The sequence below is a fragment of the Numida meleagris genome, chromosome 18 (genome assembly GCF_002078875.1).
Source record: "Numida meleagris isolate 19003 breed g44 Domestic line chromosome 18, NumMel1.0, whole genome shotgun sequence".
Classification (NCBI taxonomy): Eukaryota; Metazoa; Chordata; class Aves; order Galliformes; family Numididae; genus Numida; species Numida meleagris.
The window spans coordinates 3,552,582-3,575,866 of record NC_034426.1 but is presented as its reverse complement, the minus strand read 5'-3'; the positions used below and the strand labels follow the sequence as shown (position 1 = coordinate 3,575,866).

The 23,285-nt window shown below is 46.1% G+C and overlaps 1 protein-coding gene across 22 annotated transcripts in view; it reads right to left on the bottom strand.

The window, feature by feature from the left end:
- COL26A1 (collagen type XXVI alpha 1 chain) overlaps positions 1 to 23,285 on the bottom strand; it is a 194,714-nt gene that overhangs the window by 139,592 nt on the left and 31,837 nt on the right. For 3 of the 22 annotated variants that reach the window (XM_021415806.1, XM_021415816.1, XM_021415804.1), the window contains exon 1: positions 16,186 to 16,487. The exons of 12 other annotated variants lie outside the window; for them this stretch is intronic. In XM_021415806.1, the coding sequence (XP_021271481.1) occupies positions 16,186 to 16,293 (108 nt within the window). In that variant the 5' untranslated portion in view covers positions 16,294 to 16,487. Of the gene's footprint in view, positions 1 to 16,185; positions 16,494 to 23,285 lie in introns of those variants that run through there. 7 more of the 22 variants (XM_021415801.1, XM_021415805.1, XM_021415809.1 and 4 more) reach the window with 5 other exon arrangements.

Below are 23,285 nucleotides of genomic sequence, written 5' to 3'. Positions count from 1 at the left end.
CATTTCAAAGCAGAGTCTGCTCTTCCATTACAAAGTTTTAAGGGGTCTGCAAGTCAGAAGACATGACAAGCCACAGTAATCTTGTTGTCAATATTGATGTTTCACGCATGCCTTACTCCCACTGAGCACTTCAGGCATTAACGGAGGTTACCCTAACTCCTGCGAAAAAGGGAGAAAATCTTTGTAACAGTCCATTTGTTTTGGGAAGTGAGTAAAACTGGACGATTGCTAGCGTTTCTGAAGCCAGACAGCAGCAGCCATTTGAAGCAACATAGAGCCAGAGGCACGAACAGGAATAAGACAAGTTCCAGATCTCCCACTCTGCTGCGTCGGTCAGACAAAGACTGGAAGGAGCTCCAATCTCTCTGCCCCCAAGTAAGAGTCTGAAAAAAAGGCTAGAAAAATAATTCTTGCCTAGCAGAGTCAGACCGGACAATTTATCTGGGTACCACCCAATAGCACAGACCTTCCCCATGTACCGATGCATTCTGTGCTCACTGCTCTTCAAATACTCCATTGCCAGTAACAGTCTGAAGTTCTCCCACACCAAGTGGGCTGTCAGACCGCTGAAGGGAGTTCAGTCCCAGAGAAACCTTTACCTTTGGAGAAAAGCAAAATTTAGCCTGCACAATAGTTTCAATCTTCAGTAAGTTCTACAGCCAAGTACGCAGAACTGTGCTTTCCTTGCTTTGTTGTGTGCATGGCTGACCTTCCAAACAGCATTACCTCAGGGGCTGAACTCACTTCAGTTCATAGGAAATAGCACAAAAATTTTGCCTTGTCCTTCTGCAGCCATTGAAGTTACAGGAGTTAAGGGAAAATCTCTCCCTAACAGAATTATTAAAAGCCTAGGAACCAAATAGCCAAACAGTATGGAGCTGTGGTGCAACTGTTCTGGTGACAGACCAGGAATCCCACTCCCCCAGGCAGCATTCAGCTTCCTCAGCCATGAGACCACTCCTCTTCTCTTCCAATCCCCCATCTTGTTCACAAGGGGCCTTCCAGCTGCTGTACCTAACAAAGCAGGGGCTCAGAAGGAGATAATTCTCCTCTATTACGCGCACTGCATTCATTGATACAGCAGATCAAGCTTCTACATCAGCACTAATACAGCAGATGAGAACCTAAGGAAGGTTGAGCAGGCAGTGTGGGAAATAAAGCCCAGTCTCAAAAACTGATACTGCAATCAGTGCACACACCTCTGTGCCTACACACCTGTCTATGCACATATTAGGGGTAGAAGGGCTCAAGGAGGATATCTCCGGCATGGAGTTCCTTTGGTTTACATCTACCACCACTCCACTGAAGCTACTGGCTTTTACAGGCACTCTTCATGCACTGAACTCTTTTGCTGCTCCCTCTCCCAGGCTTCTCAATGAAAAGACAGTTTCCAATGCTCACCGAGGGAGGGAAGAGGAAACGTACAGAAACATCCGTGGAATCTGTCTCTGTTGAATTGGACTGACTCGATGGAATTTGGCATTTGATATCCACGCAGCGTGGAAATCATGCACAGCTACAACCTAGGATGTCATTTTTGTGATGTAAAAGCTCTTTGAAGCAGAGCCTTTTAAAAGAAGAACCTGAGTCAAAACATTTTTGCACAGCTGGATAACAGTCGTAGACAGATCCCCTGCCTCCAGTACACCCGCAGCACTGGTCTGTTCGTTCCTAGAAAGCTTAACCATGGAGGGAGGAGTTGAAGGAAAAAAATTCATAGGACCTTGATTAAAAGTACAAAGCTGGGATGTGTAACACTAACTATCCATCTGAAATGCACCTACATTTTCAAACAACACATCTGCAATTTGACTTTGCGCCCTCCTCTGAAAATCTGATCTAGAACTGCTGATGGTGAAGTCAGCGACTCTGATCTCCATTAGATTATGAAGGTAGTTTTTAATCAAAATCACTATCTCTAAATTTGCACCAATACGTTCATTCAGAATTGATCTGACTTTGAAGTAGCAGGAGACGGGGGGAGAGTTGTGAGTGGAGAAGCAGGACGCGGACACATTCCAGCTTGTCCTCAGGATCTCTGGAAAGAGAAAACTGTGAGAACTAGCATAGGGAATCAGCAACCCTATGATTGTGTTCCATGCTTCATGAATGCTCCTCTTGCGGCCACAGTCTCCTTCACCATCCACAAAGCCACTAGCCAGAGCTGTCAAAGTCCCCTTGCTATAGTAGATCATAACAAAACAATACTTGGTACAACTGACATCCACCAAAATGGCCAAATCAGCCTCCTGCATTGATGAGCTGAAATAGCTGGTTTTCAGCATCTCCTTCAAATCAGACACTTCGCTATACAGAGCCTGTATCCTGATGCAGGGGGCTAGTCCACATGGATTGGAGAGGATGTGCTCCCAAATTTATTTTTTCCCATTTGTGTAGCTCCATGCAGGCAGCAGCACATCTTTGTCCCTCCAATTCAGCCTCCTGTTGCCAAACTCACAGCACTTACCAGCAGCAATGAAAGCCACATGCATGGCAGGAACACAAGGACTCTGCCCAGATGAGGCAGTGTTTTTCATTAACATTATACTGGCACCAAAACCCACAAAGTACAACCCGAACAAAAGGCAGTGTCAAAAGGAGAGCACTGAGCGTTTCGAAGGGGAAAACATTAAGGTGGTAAGAACAAGTCTAGGCTATGTATTAATTGCATGATGTTAATCCATCCAACTAATGTACACGTTCCAGGTTTTTCCTGATGCTGAACAGCAGAGATATGACTGTTATTGCAGGTACACCCTTCTGAGAGTTAAAAATAAAACACATTTGGAAGGAGACAATTGTGCCAGGTGAACAGATCCCCAAACCTTTCCAGCAGCACTTCTTCCACCTGCCATCTCTCCCTCCCTTTCCTGCTCTGTAGTACAGTCATTTCATTCAACCAAAGTCTTGCATTGGTTCAGTAACTCGCAGAGCAATTTGTGAGTGTACAAGGGACTATGCAGCTGACCTTCCTAGACTAGCTGCCTATTGCGTGATTGCCCATCACGGTGGGGAACTAGGTTTAATGAGCCAGGGGGACCTCTTTCAGTTCAGCATTAGGTCACAGTAAGCGTGCAGGCTCAGCTTTATTTCCCATCACTTCCGTTTCGGGTGACTGCCATACAAAGAACCATGGCATCCTCACGGAAATAGCAAAAGAAACAACACCAGCCATAGTTTTCCTTCAAATGCAAGCTACAAGAAAACCCTAAAACTTTCTAACAATCCCAGTACTGAAGAAAAGGTGTTAGAAATAAACTAGTCTATAAAAACACATCTTTTTAAACTGCTTCAAGATCCACAACCCTTCTGCCCTTTCTGATTTGCCAGCTCAGCCACTGACGCGCAGCAAGGCAACTGAAGCTCATGGGCCATGACCCAGCATTTGCCTTAGGCCCAAGACAGGGCTACTTCTGATGCTTCAGGAAAGATTTTGAGGGGCAACCGTACCCTAAACCCTACAAACACATCTGTACTCCAAGAACAGAACACGTTTCTCCAGTAGCTGCTCTACTGATACACCAGGTCATTCTGAATAACCAGTTGCAGTGGTGGGGTAATGGAACAAGCTGTCTTTCACTCGCCCAGCTCAGAGACCCCCAAGGCTGAGCCACCTGTGACCACAGCTCCATTGGAGCAAAGCATTGCAAAACCTCTCTGGTTGGGCGTTCAAAGTGTTAATCATTCTGAAAAACAAAACCCAAAGCCTGCGTATTAATTTGCTATTTAAATTGAAAAAACTTTTTCTTCCATGTCTGGCACAAGGCGGTCCTGGGCGTTACTACAATAAAAAATAATTTGGAAAATAATCCTATTGTTCCAGTCACACCCATGGGAGTTTCATGTGTAGGGAAGTAGGAACATCAAAACTGAGATCTGCTGTGCGATCAGAGCTGAGTTTGCTCTTTACAACAGCTCATTTTTACTCCAGTGCATGCTGGGAGAAAGACCAGAGACAGTGAGCAAAGGCCAGAGGATGCCTCAATAAACTCCCACTTGCAGAACCCAAAGTTTTCAAGAGTCATCCTTAGCGTAGTCGACTAGCAATACCCTTTACAAGCACACATCCACACGCACAGGGCGTTAGGTGACCTTATCTTTCCCTTCCTTGCCTCCTTCTCAAGCTCCTCGTTCCCAGTGCCCATCTAAACACAGCAACATGTTGCCCTAAAACACCTCCCAACCACCAATGCTTCCTCTGCGCAAAGTGGAAACCTCACTCCATGCTCCGTACAGAAGTGCCGCAGTGCAGATGTGGTATTCCAGGTGTACGACGTTGTTGTGCCACAGCAGCAGGCCCCCACTCTTCCACTTGGCCAACCACATTGGTCCAACACCATAAAACACAACTGCATTGCATTTGCTGTAGGTCAGCTCTTCTGCACACAGTAGTCCCAAACCCCTACAAGCATCGCCTCATCAAGTTTTAAGCTCACCCTTAGCCAGGTGGCATGTGTTTAAATCACAGAGCAGCCCACTGCACTTCAGTGTCTATAGACTACATGAAGATACCTAAAGGGCTCTAATAACATATTTTCAATGGAGGAGGATCTTCTACCTTTGACATATCTATGTTTTCAGGTTGGTTTGTTTGGTTGTTTTTTTTTTTTGAAGTCTCCACATCTCGTTTCCAGCTAAGAATACTTCTTTTGTGCGCAATACAGTTTGCTCATTAGAAATAAATCTTAAAAAAAAAAAAATTCCTTCTCTTGTGAACAGTAACACTAACACCTTTCCTTATTATTAAAAAATTCTTGAGCAATCTAAGAAATCACTTAAGTGCCTCAGCACTTTGGAAGCCTCTATTTGGAAGGGAGATGGTCTCAAGGGAGGAGATCTACATTTCGGTATCCAGGTGGAAAATGGGCTTGATTTGGCCAAGTAATAACAGCCGAAAAAAAATCCCATAGCCTGTGCACGCACAGTAGATTCCTTAGGAATGATAACAGCGCCTTAAACATTCCCGAGAACACACGTGGGAAACCGGATGGGGAGAAGCAGCACCGAGCCAGAGCGGGGTGACAGCGGGGGGTCTGAAGGAGAGGCACAGACTGCTGTCCAGAAAAATCCCTGCCCCGTTCTGTGCAGAACTGCAAGAATGGCAAGTTCTGTTAGAGGGGGATTGCGGAGTTTGCTGCTGTTGAAGTTTAAAGTTACCTGGCAATGCAAAAGCGCAGGGCAACTTAGCTGCCTTCTCCAAGGCTGTAAAAAAAAACCCCAGTGTGCTTTTAGGCACAGCTTTGGCAAGGTGCGAACCAAGGCACACGAACAACCAGTGCTCCTAAAGCAAAGGCTTCACCAGCACCCATTGCATTGGGATTGGAAGTGCTCGGAGCCACTGTGAGGGGGAAGGGCATTGCTCCATGCGTGCTGAGAGGCAGTGACTGACACTGGATACGCCCATCCCATTTGACTCACATTACTTGCCAAAGCTTGGGGCAGACTCAAACAATGGTGCTGAAGATGGTTGACCTTTTCCCTCCCGTCCCTTCCAGAGGTAGACAGTCAGAGGGTGAGGAGTGACACAAAGAAGAGCGTGGAAGCTAGTTCTACTAAAACTAAAGTTACGACCTGAGTTTAATCGATGTGTGAGAGTTATTTCCGTACTGCTGCCTTTTTGTTCACCACTTAGGAAGAACACTCTGTTGCTTCACTTATTGTAGGCAGAGCAGAAAAACCCCTGAAGGACATAAGGCTGCCCAGCAACCACACAGTCTACAGTTTATTATTAAGCTAGAGCATGTATGTAAGCAGCCTTAACATATCACAACTAAAGTTTGCTCGGGCATTTTCTCCCTCATACACATATATGATGGTTTTCCTTTACACCTTTCAGTGCAGCTTGGGGGAATCTATACACATGGCATTCCAGTAAAGGATGACGCATTTGTGTCACACATCTCTTGTAGCAGGAAGAAAACTCAGAATGAATCTGGACTGAGATCATCCCAGCACATGCAATCAGAAAGCACTGAACACAGGGACACGATGCAACAGCTACTGAACCATTTCCTCTTGCAGTCAGCACATTTGTGGAAGCAGCCTCTTGAATTTTTCAGCCTGAGCCTCACATCCTATCAGCTGCACGCAATTCTAGTCAAATGCCTTTATTGTGGGGATGAAAAAAAACAACACACAAAAACACATCAGAGCTGACGGTGGTGCCCCGCAAAGCAAGCCTTGCCTCCTTAGGCCGAGGAGATACATGTGGGTTATGGACTTGTATTTAATGTAAGCACTATGAAGTGACTCCAAGAGTCAGCTGAGACATAAGGTGGAGTGTCTTGTACAAACTCCTCCAGTTTTTAGCTGCATTCAGCCAAGCTGCAGTAACTCCCATCACTTCAGCAGCCCCCTTCCCTCTCTTCTCGCTCACTAAAGACAGATTCAGTTTCATCCTTACCTTCCCAAAGGTCAGGGAGCAACTCCTCCAAAGGGTACCTGGGGGCTGCAAGTTTAATTTCAGCAGAATTCTAGAAGCTGCTTTGGAAATCTTCTAGTTCAGATGCCATTAACCGCTTGGCGGCGTCTGACAGACATAGAGAACTTGATTGTTTCCAAGGACATTACCCAAGAAAATGAACATGTTGCTGTAGTCCTTGCAACAGATTTCCAATGGCTTTCATTGCAGAGGTCTCAGAAGAGTTTTAGCAGACTTTTAACTACACTATCAGGACTCTAGTATTTTTCTGGTGCTTGGCAAAATAGAGTCTTACTATTTCTGCTTGCAACATGCACTCAAAGCGTATCCACAGCCCTATAGCCTAATTCCTATAACTTTGTAATCCAAAATTTTTCTATCATTTGTGATATACATTAGTGACTTCCAGTAACAGCAGCCCAAGAGACAGCATTTTACTGTGCGATAGTTCAAACCATTTGGCTCAGCACTGTACCCTGAAACACACTGCAGGGAGACTATATATATTTTGCTGCAGGTTATGCTGATTTTCAGCAGCGTTGAGCCAAGTGCTGTAATATCCTGTAGACCCAATTCGCCTCTTTTGCTCTCACATGTAAGATGCTGCATTGGGAACAGAAAGCTTGCAGCATCACAGCCCAGATGCTCGAAGGCTGGGTCCTGCTAGGCAGCAGCAGCAAGGCTCTTGCAGCAGAAAGGGCAAGGAAACAGCGCATCCTGTGCCACCACCCCTGCTCCTACCCACCCTCCCCAGCCTGCCTGCTGAACCAAACCTTCTCTGTAGGACTCAAGCAAAGACCAACTCCCAAAGACTAATGTCAGTCGTGTGGGCTCAGAGAGGTGTCTTAAACAAGGAGCACGATGACCTCCTTTCTGCAAGAGTGGAAGTGTACAGAAGTGCCAAGTATTATCATTTATGGGTTTTATTATAAACTTCTACGTAAATTCATATACAATACATTGGATTTTGCAACTTTCCATCTAAGATCTAACCACACCCTCATCAAGTACTCCCTAGAGCCTTCCTTTACATGAAGGGAAATATTACTATTTCCACTTTATTTGGGGGAAAGAAAAAAGTCAGAAAGAAAAAATGTACAAGTCTCAGTTCCCAGACTTTGCGCTGCTATAGAATACACTGAGCATTTAAGGCAATGCTTCTTTTCTTGGGAACAGGATTGAAAACAAAGCCTTATGAATCAGCCAGCTGATAATTAAAAGCAACTAAATCCAGATCATTTTAAGCTGCACATGAGAATCTGGACTCCTCAGATGCTGAATTCCTCTGCCGACCAGAAAAGCTGGGGTCACTTGCCCAGCTGGTCACTATTGTTCTGCCCAGTAATGTTCTGGCAGGAATGCATGTTTAACAAAATACAGAGATTAGGCATAGCAAGGAATGCAGCTCCCCCCTTACTGTTTAGGTTAGCGAGGTTTGCCCTGCTGAAACATGGAAGCTTATGCGTATCAGATTTTCTCTGTCCTGGGCTGCTAGTGCCAATGACAGACACAAGCTGACAGCCCAGTTCTCAGGACTGCTGCTATTTTAGCTTTAAGTTCATTAAAAGCAGCATAAGTCTGCCTCAGAGTTGCAATGACCATTGATTATATCAGTGCTTTCTTGGGGATGTAGAGTATCAGATGAGAAAAGCTCTCAGTAGCTCCCAGAAACATCAATTTAGACCACGCCAGAGATTCAAACAGGACAGATTTTTATCACTTTGCAACAGAGCAGCTCATCTTCAAGTGACTTCAAATCACCCAGATTTCTTTAGAAGTGACCAAATACAACATCAGAAAGCTAATCATCTTCCTAGTGTGCCATAGCTCCTGACAGCTCAGAACCAGCCTCTTCAGTTCAACCTACAAGCAAGCACGCGAGATTCATCAAAAACATCACAAAAACAAGTCATACAGGTCATCCTGAGATCTTCAGCAGTCTTGTAGGAGCGCAGCTTTTACCAAGTCGGTCGATTTGTACAAAGCAGCTCTGGCACCGCATAGGCCCAGCAATTTCTCAGCTCAAAGCAGAGCAATAACACATAGACAAAGATTTGATGTCCAGGAGTAGATTTTTAAAGGATATAGTCCTTGGAGAATTGCATGCAAGAAGGCTAGAAATAGCCTGGTTACACTTCTGAATTAATGGCCTATATCTAGAGATACCAAGGAATAACGAGTTCCCACGCAGGGAGCAAATGACAGCTTGCACTGCAGGGATTGCAACTTATAGAGAGCCACATAGTAAACCTAGAATGGGTATGGTTGAGATACAGAGCTGCCAACATCAGATTCAGGCACTGTCTTCTGTGAGAGCCCTTTTGGTCATCTTAGCACAGCGATAGAAATCACATTTTAGCTGGTGTCCCTTTTGCTGCCACTCGAAGAGGTAAGCAGCTCAAAGTTAGTGCAGGACAACAGCACTGAGATGAGCAGCCAGACAGCCCACACGAAGCAGGGCAGCAGAAAACAGACCAGTACTGAAGGAGTAAGAGTCAGGCAAGAAGAGAGCCAAGCAGCCAAGCAACCTGAGGCAAGAGGAAGAAAAGTGGCATCAGATAAAAAGCCTTTTTCTATAGAGAAAATGAGCAGTATTTCCCTTGGCTGGAAGGTTAAACTTATGCCAAAGCCCTACACACACAGGCACGCACTGAAGAGTTGCTGGTAGAGCTGTCACCCATTGCTGCCTTGAATGAGGATTTTAAAAAGCTCCTTGTGCTCTACTGTGTTTACAGCAATAATGAGAGCCCGGAGGATGGGGTTAGGAACATCTGAGTTTAATAAGGGCCGAGCAGCACACAGCAAAGAGAAATGTCTGCCCTTCCGTTCAGGGCTACCACACCCCACCAAGAACCGCAGCACCAGGCCAATGGGAGGCTCGGCACAGAGACGTTACGTCATCCCAATAGCCTCAGCAGCCCATCTGCCCCAAGCCTTTTCGTGATGAGAAGAAGCATTTTGAACCAAGCTGAGAGCTCCCAGCACCACTCTTTTGAAGGGCTAAATAAGCACAGACCTGTGGGGGAAGAGCAGATGGAGACTGACCCCAGGCAAAGACAAGCCAAGAACAAAAGCGAAGTTTCTGCACGATGCCATAACTGAACAGCTCCATCTCACAAGATCTTCACAACAGCTCATTTAGCACCTATGCTGCTTCCTTGTCTCAGTGTTAAAGAGCTCTTACATCCAACGCGCAGAAGGTCAGGAGCATCCTACTGCAGTTTCTCACCCAGGGCGGCCCACCAGTCACTTAGCAGCCGGCTCTGCAACCATACTTGCTGTGCAACCCTTCCCACTTCTCCAAGGTCTGCCTCCAAAACCGTTCTCCTATGAAAGTATCTTCCGTTACAAAATAAAAACCTTTAGTCTAAGCTCTGCAGTGTCTTTATGTGGTACTCTGTCAGCTTGTTCTTTTTAACCTCTTTTCCTTATCAAGTATTTCATTAAGAAGCAAAAAGCAAGAAGCAAGAGTCATCCAGCCGCAGATCAAGAATAATTCCCCACAAAAGCATACGCACGTACATGAGAAAACAGACCCTAAGAAACAGGGCCCATTCTTAACTGTGTACTCAGCAGAGGTGGTCCAGGGGCTATTTCCCCGCCCCAGAAGTTTGCTGCACTGGTATTTCTGACATACTGTGCATAAACACCTGCCTGCACCTACTTGAAAATGTAGCAAAGAGCATCACTTCCACTCAGTTCCTAGGGGCAGAAAAATTTGGACCCAATTAAAAAGATACCTGGCTGCATAACCTGATGTCAAGACTGAACATGAATAGACGCACTTCTGTGCAGCGGTACCTTACATTAAAGCTTTGACAAAGGGTTCATTTGCTCAGCACAAAGGGACAAAGCCAAATAACAGCCTCAGTCAGCTCTCATAGGACAGACAGGAGACATGCAGCAGACCACAGGGAAGAAAAGAGTCCTACATAAAAGCAGCTCACAGATTCCTTCCCAGCTTCAAAGAGGTTTCGAAAATCAACTCTTCTAATTTTCAAGACACAGATTATCTTTTCCAGATAAACCACACAGATATGAAAAAGGAAGCTGACCTGCCCCAAACATTAAATATTTGGAAGCTGCCTTCAGCTTTCATCTCAGTAGTGCCCACAGTGCAGGCCTCAGGGAGAAGGCCACTTCTAAACAGATAGGAGAGGTTTCATCTTAGCCAGAGTTATGATTTCCCTGCTCTGGAAGCTTAAAATGAGCCTCAAACCTGAAATAGCCTCCCCTTATTCTTCAATTATTCAGAATACAATTCTTTTCAAATAGCCAGGCCTAAAAAACACTTTCACCCATGCACATTCTTCACTTATCTCTTCATTTCCAAGACGAGAAAAAGCTAAAGACATCGAGAAAAGCCAACACATCTCAACCATGTTGTTCCACAAAATGAATTGCAAGTCAACAAATAGTTGTTTCTTCCTAAAAAGGAAATGAGGAACAAAACCAATAGGAAACAATCACATTTCCCACCCTCGTTCCCTTCTGTAGTGACTTAACTTGAATTCAGATCGGTGCCATATTGTGCACAAATACACTAAGCAGAAGCTTTACTGATCAACTATATGAAAAGCTGACAATTTGTAAGACAATAACCTGATGAGCTGGTTTTTTTTGTGGGCTTTTTGTTTTGCTTTTTTACACTTTTCGCAGTATGACCGTTAACAGAGTCTTTGAGACATCTAAATTGGCACAAGCTAGCTTTGAGCTGAAAGCCTCAAAACAAACATCATGCTTCAGTGAAAGTAAATTTAAGCACTGCCTACACCTAATTAGAAGTGAATCAAGAGCCTTGAGCGTATCGCAGAAATGAGGTCCAACGAATTTTAACATTACAATACTGGAGAGGTAGCCTACACTTGACGAAGCAATACTGTTTCCAGACACACTAGGTCTGAAGCATGGAAGAGTTTGAGTAGCTAACCCATTCTCTAACTCAGACCTAAAGCACTTGATGCTTTCATCATTTTCTTCGTTTCCCCCCTTTATCAAGGCACAGCCCGATACAATAAAACAAAGATACGAGCTATGATCCAAGTGTCAAGAACGACTCCCCCTAAGCAAAGCTGTTAAGTTTCTAACCTGATGTGTTTCAACTAAGATTTCAGTGCACTAACAAGCTCAGCTTTGAGAAAATGAACAAATAAGGGTTATTGAAAGAGACACATTTGTTAATTTATCCAAGGGGAGCACAAGTTCACTGCCACCCATTGCTTTGCCTCTCTGCTGCCTTTTCCTTCCTAGAACTGGAAAATGAACCATAGGTGAGAGGAAATGATTCACACAAGCAGCTGGAAAGGCATGACAGTAGGAGATTTCCTAAATGAATACAATTTACTGCAGTAACTACAGTCACGTCTGGTATTTCAAAGCTATTTCAGTGTTGCTAGGTCCTTAAACTTCCATTAGTATCACTGTTTTAATTACATTGCAGAGCTACAGCACTGAGCCCCGCAAGTCAGACGAAGATCAGATGGCTGCAGAGACCAGGGAGACAAACACTGGATAGACAGTTCAAGGGTTTGGTGATGAGCTCAAGACCTTCTGACCTCCTGGAGTTCTTCATTCTTGGTGAAGTCAGGAGTGGTGCTGCCAAGGGGTCAGTTCTGGGGCCAGTCCTGTTTAATATATTTATTGATAAATATATTCCAGTCGCCTCTGGATGAGTGCACCTGCAGTAAGTTTGCAGATGACACCAAGTTGGGAGGCAGTGTCGACCTGCCTGGGGGGAGAAAGGCCCTGCAGAGGAATCTAGATGGGCTGACACCAATGGCTTAGGTCAGAGCAGTTAGAAGACTGTGCAGAGGAAAAGGACCTGAGTGTTAGTCTGTGCTCAGCCAAACATGAGCCACCAGTATGTCCAGAGGGCCAAGAAGGCCAATGGCATTCTGGCTTATGCCAGAAATAGCACAGCCAGCAGGAGCAGGAGGTGAATGCCCCTCTGTACTGAGCTCTGATGAGACCACACCTCAAGTACTGCGTTCAATTTTGAGCCCCTCACTACAAGACATTGAGGCCGTGAAGTGTGCAGAAAAGGGCAACAAAGCTGTTGAGGGGATTGGAGCACAAGCCTTATGAGGAACAGCTGAGGGAACTGGGATTATTCAGTCTGGAGGAGGCTCAGGGGAGACCTTACAGCTCTTTACAACTCCCTGAAAGGAGGTTGTGGTGAGAGAGGGGGGGTGTTGGCCTCTTCTCCCAGGTAACAGCAATAGGACAGGAGGCAATGGCCTCTAGTTGCAGCACGGGATGTTCAGGTTGGATATTAGGAAAAACAGCTTCTCTGAAAGAGTGGTCAGATGCTGGAATGGGCTGCCCAGGAATGTGGTTGAGTCACTGCCTCTGGAGGTGTTCTAGAAACACACAGATGTGGTACTAGGGAACATGGTTTAGTGGGCAATATTGGTGGTGGGTGGACAGTTGAACTGGATGATCTTAAAGGACTTTCCAACCTTAATGATTCTATGACTATTAAGTGATAGAGGGAATACTCGGAAAGCAAGATCCTCTCAATAACTGGAGAAATGCAGTTCTTTTCCCTTATCTATAGTCTCACATGTCACACTCGAGAGCCACAAGAGGTTCAGAACTTAGGGCTGAAGTTAGGTTCAAACAATCTTACTCTGAGAAAGAGAGAATTAACAGACAACAGTCTGGAAAGCTCCAGAGACATGTTCTTAAAGTGCTCTGATAGACTACATATAAATCAGGATATAGATTTATAGATCACCTTGTACTAAGAAGAACAATAGGCTTCTATTGCATAAAGAGACCCACACTTAATTGAAAGTACCAAAGCCTCACCTATGAGGCTGCAGACCATTACACTGCAGCCTAGCTGTGCACAGTCCTTCCAGCAGGGCTGGGAAGGGTCTCTTGTATTCCTAGCAAACATGCAGTTGCATGACTACACACAGTGTAGGCAGTTGCTTAGACTTTAAAATCCACCTAAAAACTGATCCTGAAAGCCAGCCACACAAGGGTCCTATGAGGAGATCGCCTAATTTAATGCATATTTCAAGCACGACAGCAAGGCTGCCACAATATGTAAGGCCAATAAGCACTGCTGTATGGATTTCAGACATGCAGCCCCTACAGAACTTCACAGCAATTCAAGCGTATGCGAAGACAGACTGCAAATGTCTTAACTAATAACCAAGATCCGCCACTAAAACCAACCAGAACCTAGAATGTTCATTTTTAGAAAGGAAGCAAGCAAGAAACATTTCCACTGGAACATTTCTACCATTTCACTTTGAAGGATGTGAATAATGGTTTCTGCTTCCTCCTCCAAATTTCACACGTGTGCCCCAAATGCTTTTCACACTGCCCAGGGCCTCACTTATCTGGCAAAAACAAACAAACAAACACACCAGCACCCTTCAGCAGTCCTTAGAGCTTTGGGAGCCCATCTCCGAGGCAACCTGGATATTAGGGACTTGGAATGGTTTTCCTCATCAATGACAGAGGATTCCAGCACCATTTGGGTTTTTTTTTTTCCCCCTCCATGGAGAAATACAGTTTTTTGACAGTTAAAAATATATGTATATATAGCAGATACTCAGACAGCTCAACTATGTCTTCACTTAGTGATCAAGGGCTGAAAAAGACAACTGCAGGAACAGGATGTCTCATATCAAGAGGTGTCAGCTGCAGAGCATCACATCAGTGTGCGCTGCAACAGACCGAAACTTGGAGCTGCAGCAGTAACTTCCAAGGCTCCAGTCTGTTCATCCTTGGCTGATGGCATCCAGGAGAAATACCAGAAGCCACCAGACAGAGCATTCACTGGGAAATTTGTGGAAAGGAAGCAGGAGTGGCTACCGTGCCACTGCTGCTGGTCACCCAACCTCCACCTTGTGTCTGCACAGCCTCTGCAAGGCAGAGGACAGCAAGCTCCGCTGGGACAAAGCTGCTGTGGCTTAATGTAATTCAGGTGCTAGCAAGGTCCCCTGTTCACACAGCAAGGGGGGCACTGATCACTGCTAACAACAGCTGATAGCACCATGCTTCAGGCCCCAGGACAAACAACTCTTCACATCCACACAGATCACAGTGAGATTTGAGAGCAAAGAGCCTTGCCCTTCACCCAGCCCCATATGAAACCCAGGAAAGCACAGCTACCCCAGTGTGAGGCTGCACCCCACAGGAGGCTTCCCTCCAAAGACCCAACTTTCTGGTGGGGTCAGCTTTTCCCACACTGATTGTCCCAGCAAAGCGAAGCTGTTAGACAACAGAACTCCACCACTCAAATCCAAACATAAAAAAAAAATTGCTTCAACATACAATATTTGACTAAGCGCTCTTTTTTTTTTTTTTTTGCTTGTTTCAAAACACCCAGCAGTGATTTTTCCCTCCCTCTGACTTCTTGGTTCTTCCCTGTGCTTTAAACTAGAATGGGAGATTCTCACAAGGCAAAGTTCCACTGGACAAAAAAAAAAAAAAAATCTAAAAGATTTCCCAACATCATTGTTTAAATCAGCCTTAGACGGTTTTATACAACACTTTATAGGCTTGGAGAGGGATATGTTCTCCTGACAATGTGTCAGCTATCCAAACAACTGAGGCATGGGAAAATCGTGCAAGTGTGTGAGCTGGGGAAGGTCTCTGGTGAGCAGCGACGCAGCCCTCGCTCATGTAAGCGTGGTAGCTCCGAACAAAGATCTGCAGGCTAATAGATACGTAAGACAAATGACATGTGGTTCTCATTGCAGCTCATGCTCGGGGAAGGGGGTACCCTGGAGCAGATCCAGCTGGGATAGGTTTATCCCATTACTCTCCTATAATTTTCTGCCGTTTCAAACCCTTTGACAGTTACTGTAGTTTTAACATCACACCCCCTACAGACTGAGGCCTGTTTGACAGGCCAGCAAACAAAACCACCCCCACTTGGAGAAGAAATAGGCACCATATGTGAGAACCGTGCAAGGCGCAAGGCCAGTGCCCATTCTTGCACTCGTGACACGCCGAGGCAAATCGCCGTGCAGACGCCCTAACCCAGCGCCGAGCCCCAATGGCCAGCACTAACCTCAGCCCCCTGCACAGCAGCACAGCTCGTGCACGCCAGCTATTAGCAAGGGGAGGAGGAAGGGGTAGAGACAGGATGGACGAGCGCTGAATGTTAAATTCCCAAGTTCCCATTTAAGGGAATTGCAGGAAAAAAAAAAATAGTGAAATTTAAGAACAACTGGAATCAGGTTAAGCCACTCTCCTGCTTTATACAGTGCGGCTCATTCATCTGAACAGCTGTTTCACCTCTAGAGAAATACCCAGAGAAAACACAGAGGAGGGGGAGAAGCCTAAATTGTTTGCTCTATTGAAGCAGTACGGTTCAGTAAATCAAAACTGATTTATATCAAGTTTATAAGAAGCTGGTTGGGGAGGGTGGGGAGAGGAGCACGAGCATGGGTAGCTTAAAGCAGCTATCCGAAAGCTGCAGCTCCTGAGGGGAGCTCTTGCAATTAAGCTTTTTCCTTTGTTGAGCTGAACGAGACTTCCTCACAGCCGAGGGCTGTAACAGTTCCCTCTGCCGGCATCCCCCGGGTCAGGAGGTTCCACAGCCGCGGAGCCCCATCCCCTCCCCGCGGCAGGGACGGGGGACGCGGGGAGGGGCTGCAGGTTTCCGCCGGGGCTCGGCCGCCCCGCGCCGCAGTCGCTCCGCGCCCCGTTCCCGGAGCGCAGGTAGGCGGCTCCCGCACGCGCGGGGATGGGGCGGCCCAGGTCGGGATGCGGGCGGAGGCGGACCCGCTCTTACTCACCGGCGACTGGCGAAGCCGCTGCCCGGCGAGCCCGAGCTCTGCTCGGGGTAGTTGTGCTGCAGGGTCGACGCTGGGAATTGATAGAGGAAGCCGGTTCCCAGCGCGCATCCGTGCAGGCAGCAGCACCAGGACAAGAAAAGAGCGAAGCGCATTTTTGCACGGCGAGGGGTTTTTTTCCCCCCCCGCCCCCCTTTCTGCTCTCGCTCCGCGGGACCCCGAGGCCGCCGGCTGCCGCTCCCCGGGCCGCCCGCTCCGTCCGAGCTCCGAGCCCCGGGGCTGCTGCTGCCCGCGCGGGGTCCGGGGCTGCTCGGGGCGCACAGGGCGCACTCTCAGCCCCGGATGCCTTTTCAAATTTGGCGAGGTTGGCCCGACTCCGTCAAAGGGGGCGTGGGGTTTCGGCGTTAACCCTTGCCAGGCCTCGCTGCAGACCCCGCCGCAGACCCCGCGGGGTGCCCCGGCTCGGCGGCGGGCAGCTCCGAGCGCGAGCACCGGCCTCGATCCCAAACCCAAAACGTTGCCAGCAAAGCTCACGAGGCGCTGCGCTTCCCTGATTTACCGAGAGCCGCTTATAGGAGAACCCGCTGCACTCCAAAGCGGCCAAGCTGGTGCCTGCTGCCGCTTTGAGCGACAGCATTTACAGGGCTCAAGTAGGACATAAATATTCTGAGATGCCTCATTCATAAGGGAGCCAGTGCAAAGCTAATCCCTGTTTCTGTATGTGCACCCTGCTCATTTTGGCATCGGACGTAAGCACCCTCTTTGCCAGCACCTCATGTAGACCCCCACCTTGCCAAGCACCCAGACAGCCCAGAGCTTGGGAAACTGCCCCTTGTCTCCAGACACAGGTGTTTCTGAAGTTCTGAGAGGACATGGGTGCCTGGCAAAGGCAATATCCCCAGGTGGGAGCCAGCAGGAACTCTCTCCCTTCTTTGTGCAGCAGCTGAGCTTTAGTTTAGTGCCCCTGCGTATCCCCTGCCCCATAATGGTGTCAGGGATTGCAGTAGCTGGTCCTTCAGAGCACCCATAGCAAGCAGCTCTGCAGGAACCTGGGCTCTCGGCACCCACTAACTGCACAGCCAGCTCACCCGAACCCAACGCCACAAGGAGGGATTTCATTTCTAAGAGCACGCAACTGTGTTTCTAAGCTTTTCTCCCCTCAGATCCTGCAAGTTCACAGTATCCACCCTGCACCTTGACTGTGCGGCCATCCGCAGACAGTCCTCATTTACCACTGAAAGCAGGTCTTGCTGGGTGTCTCTGGGGCTTCCCTGGAGGGCTCTGTGAAGGCAGAGACCTCTTTACCCCAAAGGGAAGCACAACCCTTGTGAGATGCCATAGCTGCAAAGTGTTCCCAGCAAGATTGTAAGAAAACGGCTAGGTCTGCCTCACTGGGTGAGTACCTGCCCCTTCCCCCACAGTGCCCACCTCCAGAGCCTGCACAGAGATAAATAGCTCCTGGCTGGAGCCTGTAACCAGACAAGTTTAGACTGCAAATAAGACACCAGCTTTTTAAACAGCCACTCTCATTAATCACTGGAGCAAATCACACAAGAAAGAAAGGGTAAAGTCTACAGGGCAGCTCAGCGCAGCCTCCCTGGGCTTACCCCACAGCTGCCCTCAGAGCATCCCAGGCCAGGGGCTGATGCAGGTGACGGATCAGCACTCACTGGGCTCAAAGGAACCACAGTGGGTCTGGTCCAGCAGCACTGAGCTGCCAAACTTGCTCAGAAGCAACCACTGTTTGCTTACAAAAATCCCCCAGCACCTGGGGCTGGGACACGAGAGGCCCTCCTGTCCCCAGTCCTGGCTCACATCTGCCACAAAACCTTCCCCAGTTTCAGTTCCCCTCAGCAAGGGGGACTTCTCCCTTCCACTCCATAAAAAAACAAAACCAAACCACGCAGCTCCCAACAACTCACCCAAGGGTGCTCAGCCACTCCAAGCCATTTTGTCAGAGTCAGTTTTCAAGAAATCTCTGCTCAGCCTGGCAGGGCAACAGAAAATGAACTGTACCGATCTGTACCAGTCTCTACCAAACCAATCTGTTCTCTCAGTAGGGCAACAAACTGCTCTAGTGTGCTTCTCTTGAAAACACACTCAGGAACTACTGCACTTCCAGAACACTCCACAAGACCATGAGTCTCCACTGGGCTTTAATCAGGGGGTGATCATCTTCAGCTGTGAGTGATCATTTTCAGCTGCATGTGCACAGCCAGCCTGGGTGCAGCTGTGCCAAGCTCCCACTCCAGCAGGTTCCTGCAGCTACAGGCTTTGTGCTGAAGGCGCGTTTAATTCCCAGTCCTGACAGGCTGGAGTCAATCATTTTTTCAGTATTGAACGGTACTAAATATCACCAGTGGCTTTGTGATCCATTCTCCTGGCTGGAGTTTGCCCCTTTGAAAGCTGTTAGCCATCTTCAATTCTTAACTGTCCAATAAGATTTTATATTGGGTTGCATGCAAAGTTCACCACTTCAGCCTTCACTGATTTTGCAAGACCCTAAGAGGAGATATTAAACACAGGTGATCGGATAAGACAGGATTTTGGCAAATCGTTAGAGGCATCTGTAGGAAGCTGATTCTATTCCTATTCCACTAACTGAGAGGCTGAAGGCCAGAGGTCAAATGACTTTGCTGAAGATGGCAAAGAGCAAAAGGCAGAGCCAGAAATAGAGCTCAGAGCTCCAGGCTTCCATTAATCCTGCCCTGTCCCTAATGCATATTTGCTTCTATTCTGTATGACTGATTTAACATGAAAATGAAGAATTAATTTCCAAGCTGTTTTTGGAAGGAGAGAAGAAAGGGTGATGTTGTCTACTGTAAGGGGAGAATTAAATATGACATTTCATTTTTAGTCCTTTGGATATGCGTAATATAATCAAACACAATAGCAGTAATAAATGGATACTTTTTCTCCCCATGGTGCTTATGAGCGCAACGTATTCTAACAATTTCTCAAAACTATGTTGATAAATTGGAAATGCAGTGATGGAGGTAACGAGGACAGCCAACAAAAACATAATTCATTCAATTTATCACAGGGACTAGTTTTGAGAAGAGAGCCCTTGAAATATGAACAGCCCAATTCTTACAAACCAGACGTGCTATATTTCAAAAGATAAAGCTACGCGTTTTATGCCTGTGCATAAGTATTTTAATTAAAGATTTGCCTAGACAATCAGGCCATATAAATTATCTGGAAGTATTTCACAACTCAGTCCAAGATAGGAGAGGCAGGGATGCATACTGGAAAGCCACAAAACATGCAAGCATGGGAGGAAATAGTACAGAGACAGAGGTCAGGTTTTCAATTTACCAGCCCTATTGGCTTAGCTTTGCTATCATAAAAAAGCAGTCCCAGAGGGCCTTCCTCCTGCACGCTGCTTGCTTTCTGTGCAAGTGATGGTCCTGAGCTGCTCTGTCAGCAGACTAATCAGTTGGACACGTGTGGGCACATGAGGTTTCACATGGTCTGGAGTGTTTATCAGCTTTCTAGTCCATTAGGCAAACATTAAAAAAATAATTGGAAAAAATTGAAAAAATTGATTAAAAATATCTATAATCTCTTTAAACATATACATTACATGCAAGCAGCCAACAAACAAAGTGGAGACAAGAGAAGGAACACTCAACTTTTAGTGTGATTTTTGTTCAGTTGAGAAGGGAAAAATAGTGGTGTGATAGAGCAAAAGAGGGATTCATTTTCTGAAAGGTCTTAAGGTGGCTTAAAAAGGTAGAAAAGCATTGTCGTATCTGTAAGAGTAAAGTCCAACCCAGAGCTGTAATGCCATCTCAACTGTTCAGCTTCACTCACAATATTACAGAAGTCAGAATTGAGCTGAAAGAAAAACAGATTTTTGTTCGACAGCATAAGAGTCAGGGCAAATTTTGAAATCCCTATTCCTTGGATTTTGTGAGTGCACTTTCCATGTGGATACCAAGATGAGAACGAAGCAAAAGCAGCTTTGTTCTACGTAATGAAACCTTGTGGAACTTTACAGTTATGAAATGCTCTTTAGAAGTTAGAAAGAAGTCAGTGATTGAGACCATATAAACCCCAAAATAATTTGGATAAAACACTTCCAGCTTCCTAAGGAAGACATTAGTTCATTCTGATCCAACAAAGTAGTCGAGGAACCTTGGAAAAACCAGAGGATAAGAGCCTAGTGACAGCAAGAGTTAAAGATCTCTATTGTAAGTTAAATTGTAATTTTACTAAGCTTATTATAAGATGGCTATTTCTGGGAAGTCAAACCAAACCTGAACCAAAATGAAAACTGGGAGGACTGCGTTTTTTCTAAGCTAGGAGGAAGCCAGTGTGGTTTTCTTTCTGAAGATTTCTTTAATTTGACCTGGAATAAATCAATCAGAGCTGAATTCAGAATGCAGTAGAAGTGGTAAACACAATACACAGTGGTATTGTGCACAGCACAAGAATTGGTCTAGAGGTCGTGACTTTGGCAAAACTCGTTGAACTTAGAGGAGAATTTTGCCTGAGTGAAGCACTTGTGTGAATATTATAAAGTAAGATATGGGATAAAATAACTCAGATTGAAACACAATTCAGCAGATGGGAAATTCTGATTGAAAAGACGGGTGACACAATGACTGCATCCGGTGGAAATACACATATTCTGAGCATTATTGTGTCACAGGAAGAAAAACTTGTATGGCTTTTGATGTTAGGCAAAAATGCTCCCAGTTGGACATGCAGTGAAGCTCTGATCTGCACGTGTGCAAGGAGTGTGCACAACCTTGACGTATCAGACCCACCAAGAGTGCAGTAAAGCAGGGATTTGAACAGGTGTGATAAAGCCAGTACTAAACAGCATCAGGACTATTGCATTAAAATCTGCCAGAGTGGAAACACAAATAGAAGTAGGCAGGAAGGACTGCAAGAGTTAACTAATTGCTCCTTTTCCCTGCTAGAAGGCAGGATCTATTATACATAGATTACTCATGGCACAGATTTGTCTGCCTTGTTCTGAAAGACCTCAAGACAGAAACCTCCCATGGTTTTCTGACAGTGTATACCAATGCTTGTCTCTCTTTGTACTGGTGGTTTTTCTCAACACGCAACCTCAGTCTGTTTTATTGCAACTTAAGCTTTTAATGCCTTACTTTCTCCATTATGGACATAGAAAATGGCTCCGTCTCTCTTTGACTTTTGATTCCTCAAAGCATTTTTCAAAATGTTTGAACACCTCTCCTTTGCTGTCTGCAAGCAAAACAATCCAAACTTCGTAAGACTGTAGGTTGTACATCACACATTTCTCATCCTTTTTGCTATTCTCCTCTGGACTTTTTAGCTGGTCTACACCTACCTCATATTATGGCTCCTCTAACCTATACCTCTGTTCAATGTCTTATTTGCATAGTCTTGCTGAGAATTTAACTTTTTGGTTTCTATACATCATTGCTTAGCCACGTTTAGCTTGGGTTCCTCTACCTTTTTCTGTAGAACTGCTAACCTGGCCTTTCCCCATCCTAAATCTGCTAGTTAAAATTATCCCTGCCAAAGCGTAGTGCCCTGCAGTCGTCCTTAATTAATTTCACCTTTTTTTTATTCACATCACATCACCGGTTTGTCAAGATCATCTGAAATTTTAATCCTGCCTTCCAGTGTTCTTGCATCCAGTCCCAGCTTTGCCTCATCTGCAGATTTAATAAGCATTTTTCCCTCTGCCATCACTGAGATCACTAAAGAAAACACTGGAAAGGTTGGTCTTCATGTCTATATCCTCAAATTATGATCATTAACTGTTCATTAAGCATTATTCAGTCCCTGAGGGCTGCCTGCTTCCTTGATGCCGCACAGGACATGAAGACTGATCTTATAAGCTCTCCAAGCCATGGGCTATCTTGGAGTTCTACAACAACACAAAGTACTTTATAATATGCGGTGGAAGAAGCTATCAGATGGCAAGCTGCAATTTTCAATGGAGTCACTCACAGTAAGAAACCTGTGTTCAGTGGTATCCATACATTTGGCTGATTTGGAAATCCATCCTGGGTCATAGATTCTCTCAGAATCTTAGAGAAGTAGGGACTTTCATGACCAAAGAATGTTTCATTTCGGGCTGTGGCCCTGAAATCCCACTGCTTATCTCAACCTCCCCATGGCCCAGGCTGTCTGACTCGATCTCCCCACCACTAATAGGAGTCTGAGTTCCCTCTCACATTGTGCAAGTCATACAAGAGGGTATGGGCTCACCCCCTTCCTGACAAAAGGAAAGGCAAATAAAAGAAGTAAGAAAATGTATCTAGAGAGAAGCACTCTCTTCCCAGCTCCTGTACCGCACACAAGTTGTGCCAAAAACCCTGCTCCTGCCCCTGTGGAGCCAAGAAACAGAAGAACAGGGGGGCAAGTGGGGAGCTTGGAATCCCTTTCCTCCACAAATCAAATCCATCAGTATCTTCCAACCATATTTTTCCAGATTTTATTGTTTTTTTTCCTAATCTCCTAGGAACTCTCTCTGTTGCCCATGACGATGAGGCCTAACCACAACAGCTTACTTTTCTCAGCTGGCTTTCACAGCCCCCCTAGAAGTTGGCCATGATCCTTTGGAAGTTTGTGGGCTGCATGTCAGAAATGGTTGCACCGTAACCACTGAGCATGGACCGCCACCTCCACAGCATGATCCTTCCCAGCCAAGATCTAAAAGTAAATCCTATATTTTCACCTTAGAAATCTGCAGTTAAGGTGGATTAATAGCAGTAATAAGATTTCCCTCCCTTTTCTCCTCTGCCTTATTCCACAAACTCTACCTGACAGCCATCTGTCTTCACACTGCAAAGTTCTTGCCAGTCAATGCCTTCCTGCACTATCTTTGCCTCTGTTGGACCTTACCACCCAGGATGTAGGATCTTCTGTTTCCTCTGTGCTGCAGGTGTTTCCCAGAGCTTGCCCTGGCATGGCTTTCAGCATCCCTGTGTGTTACTGGTAAACAGTCAACCACAATACAACGATCATAGCCATGTTTTCCTTACAGATCTATCTTCGCTTTATTCTGCTCTAAAGCTTCTGGCTTCAAGGGACCCCACCGATAACTCACATTACATACTTCCTGAAGCATTCACACGTGCCTCTCCCTTCTCTGC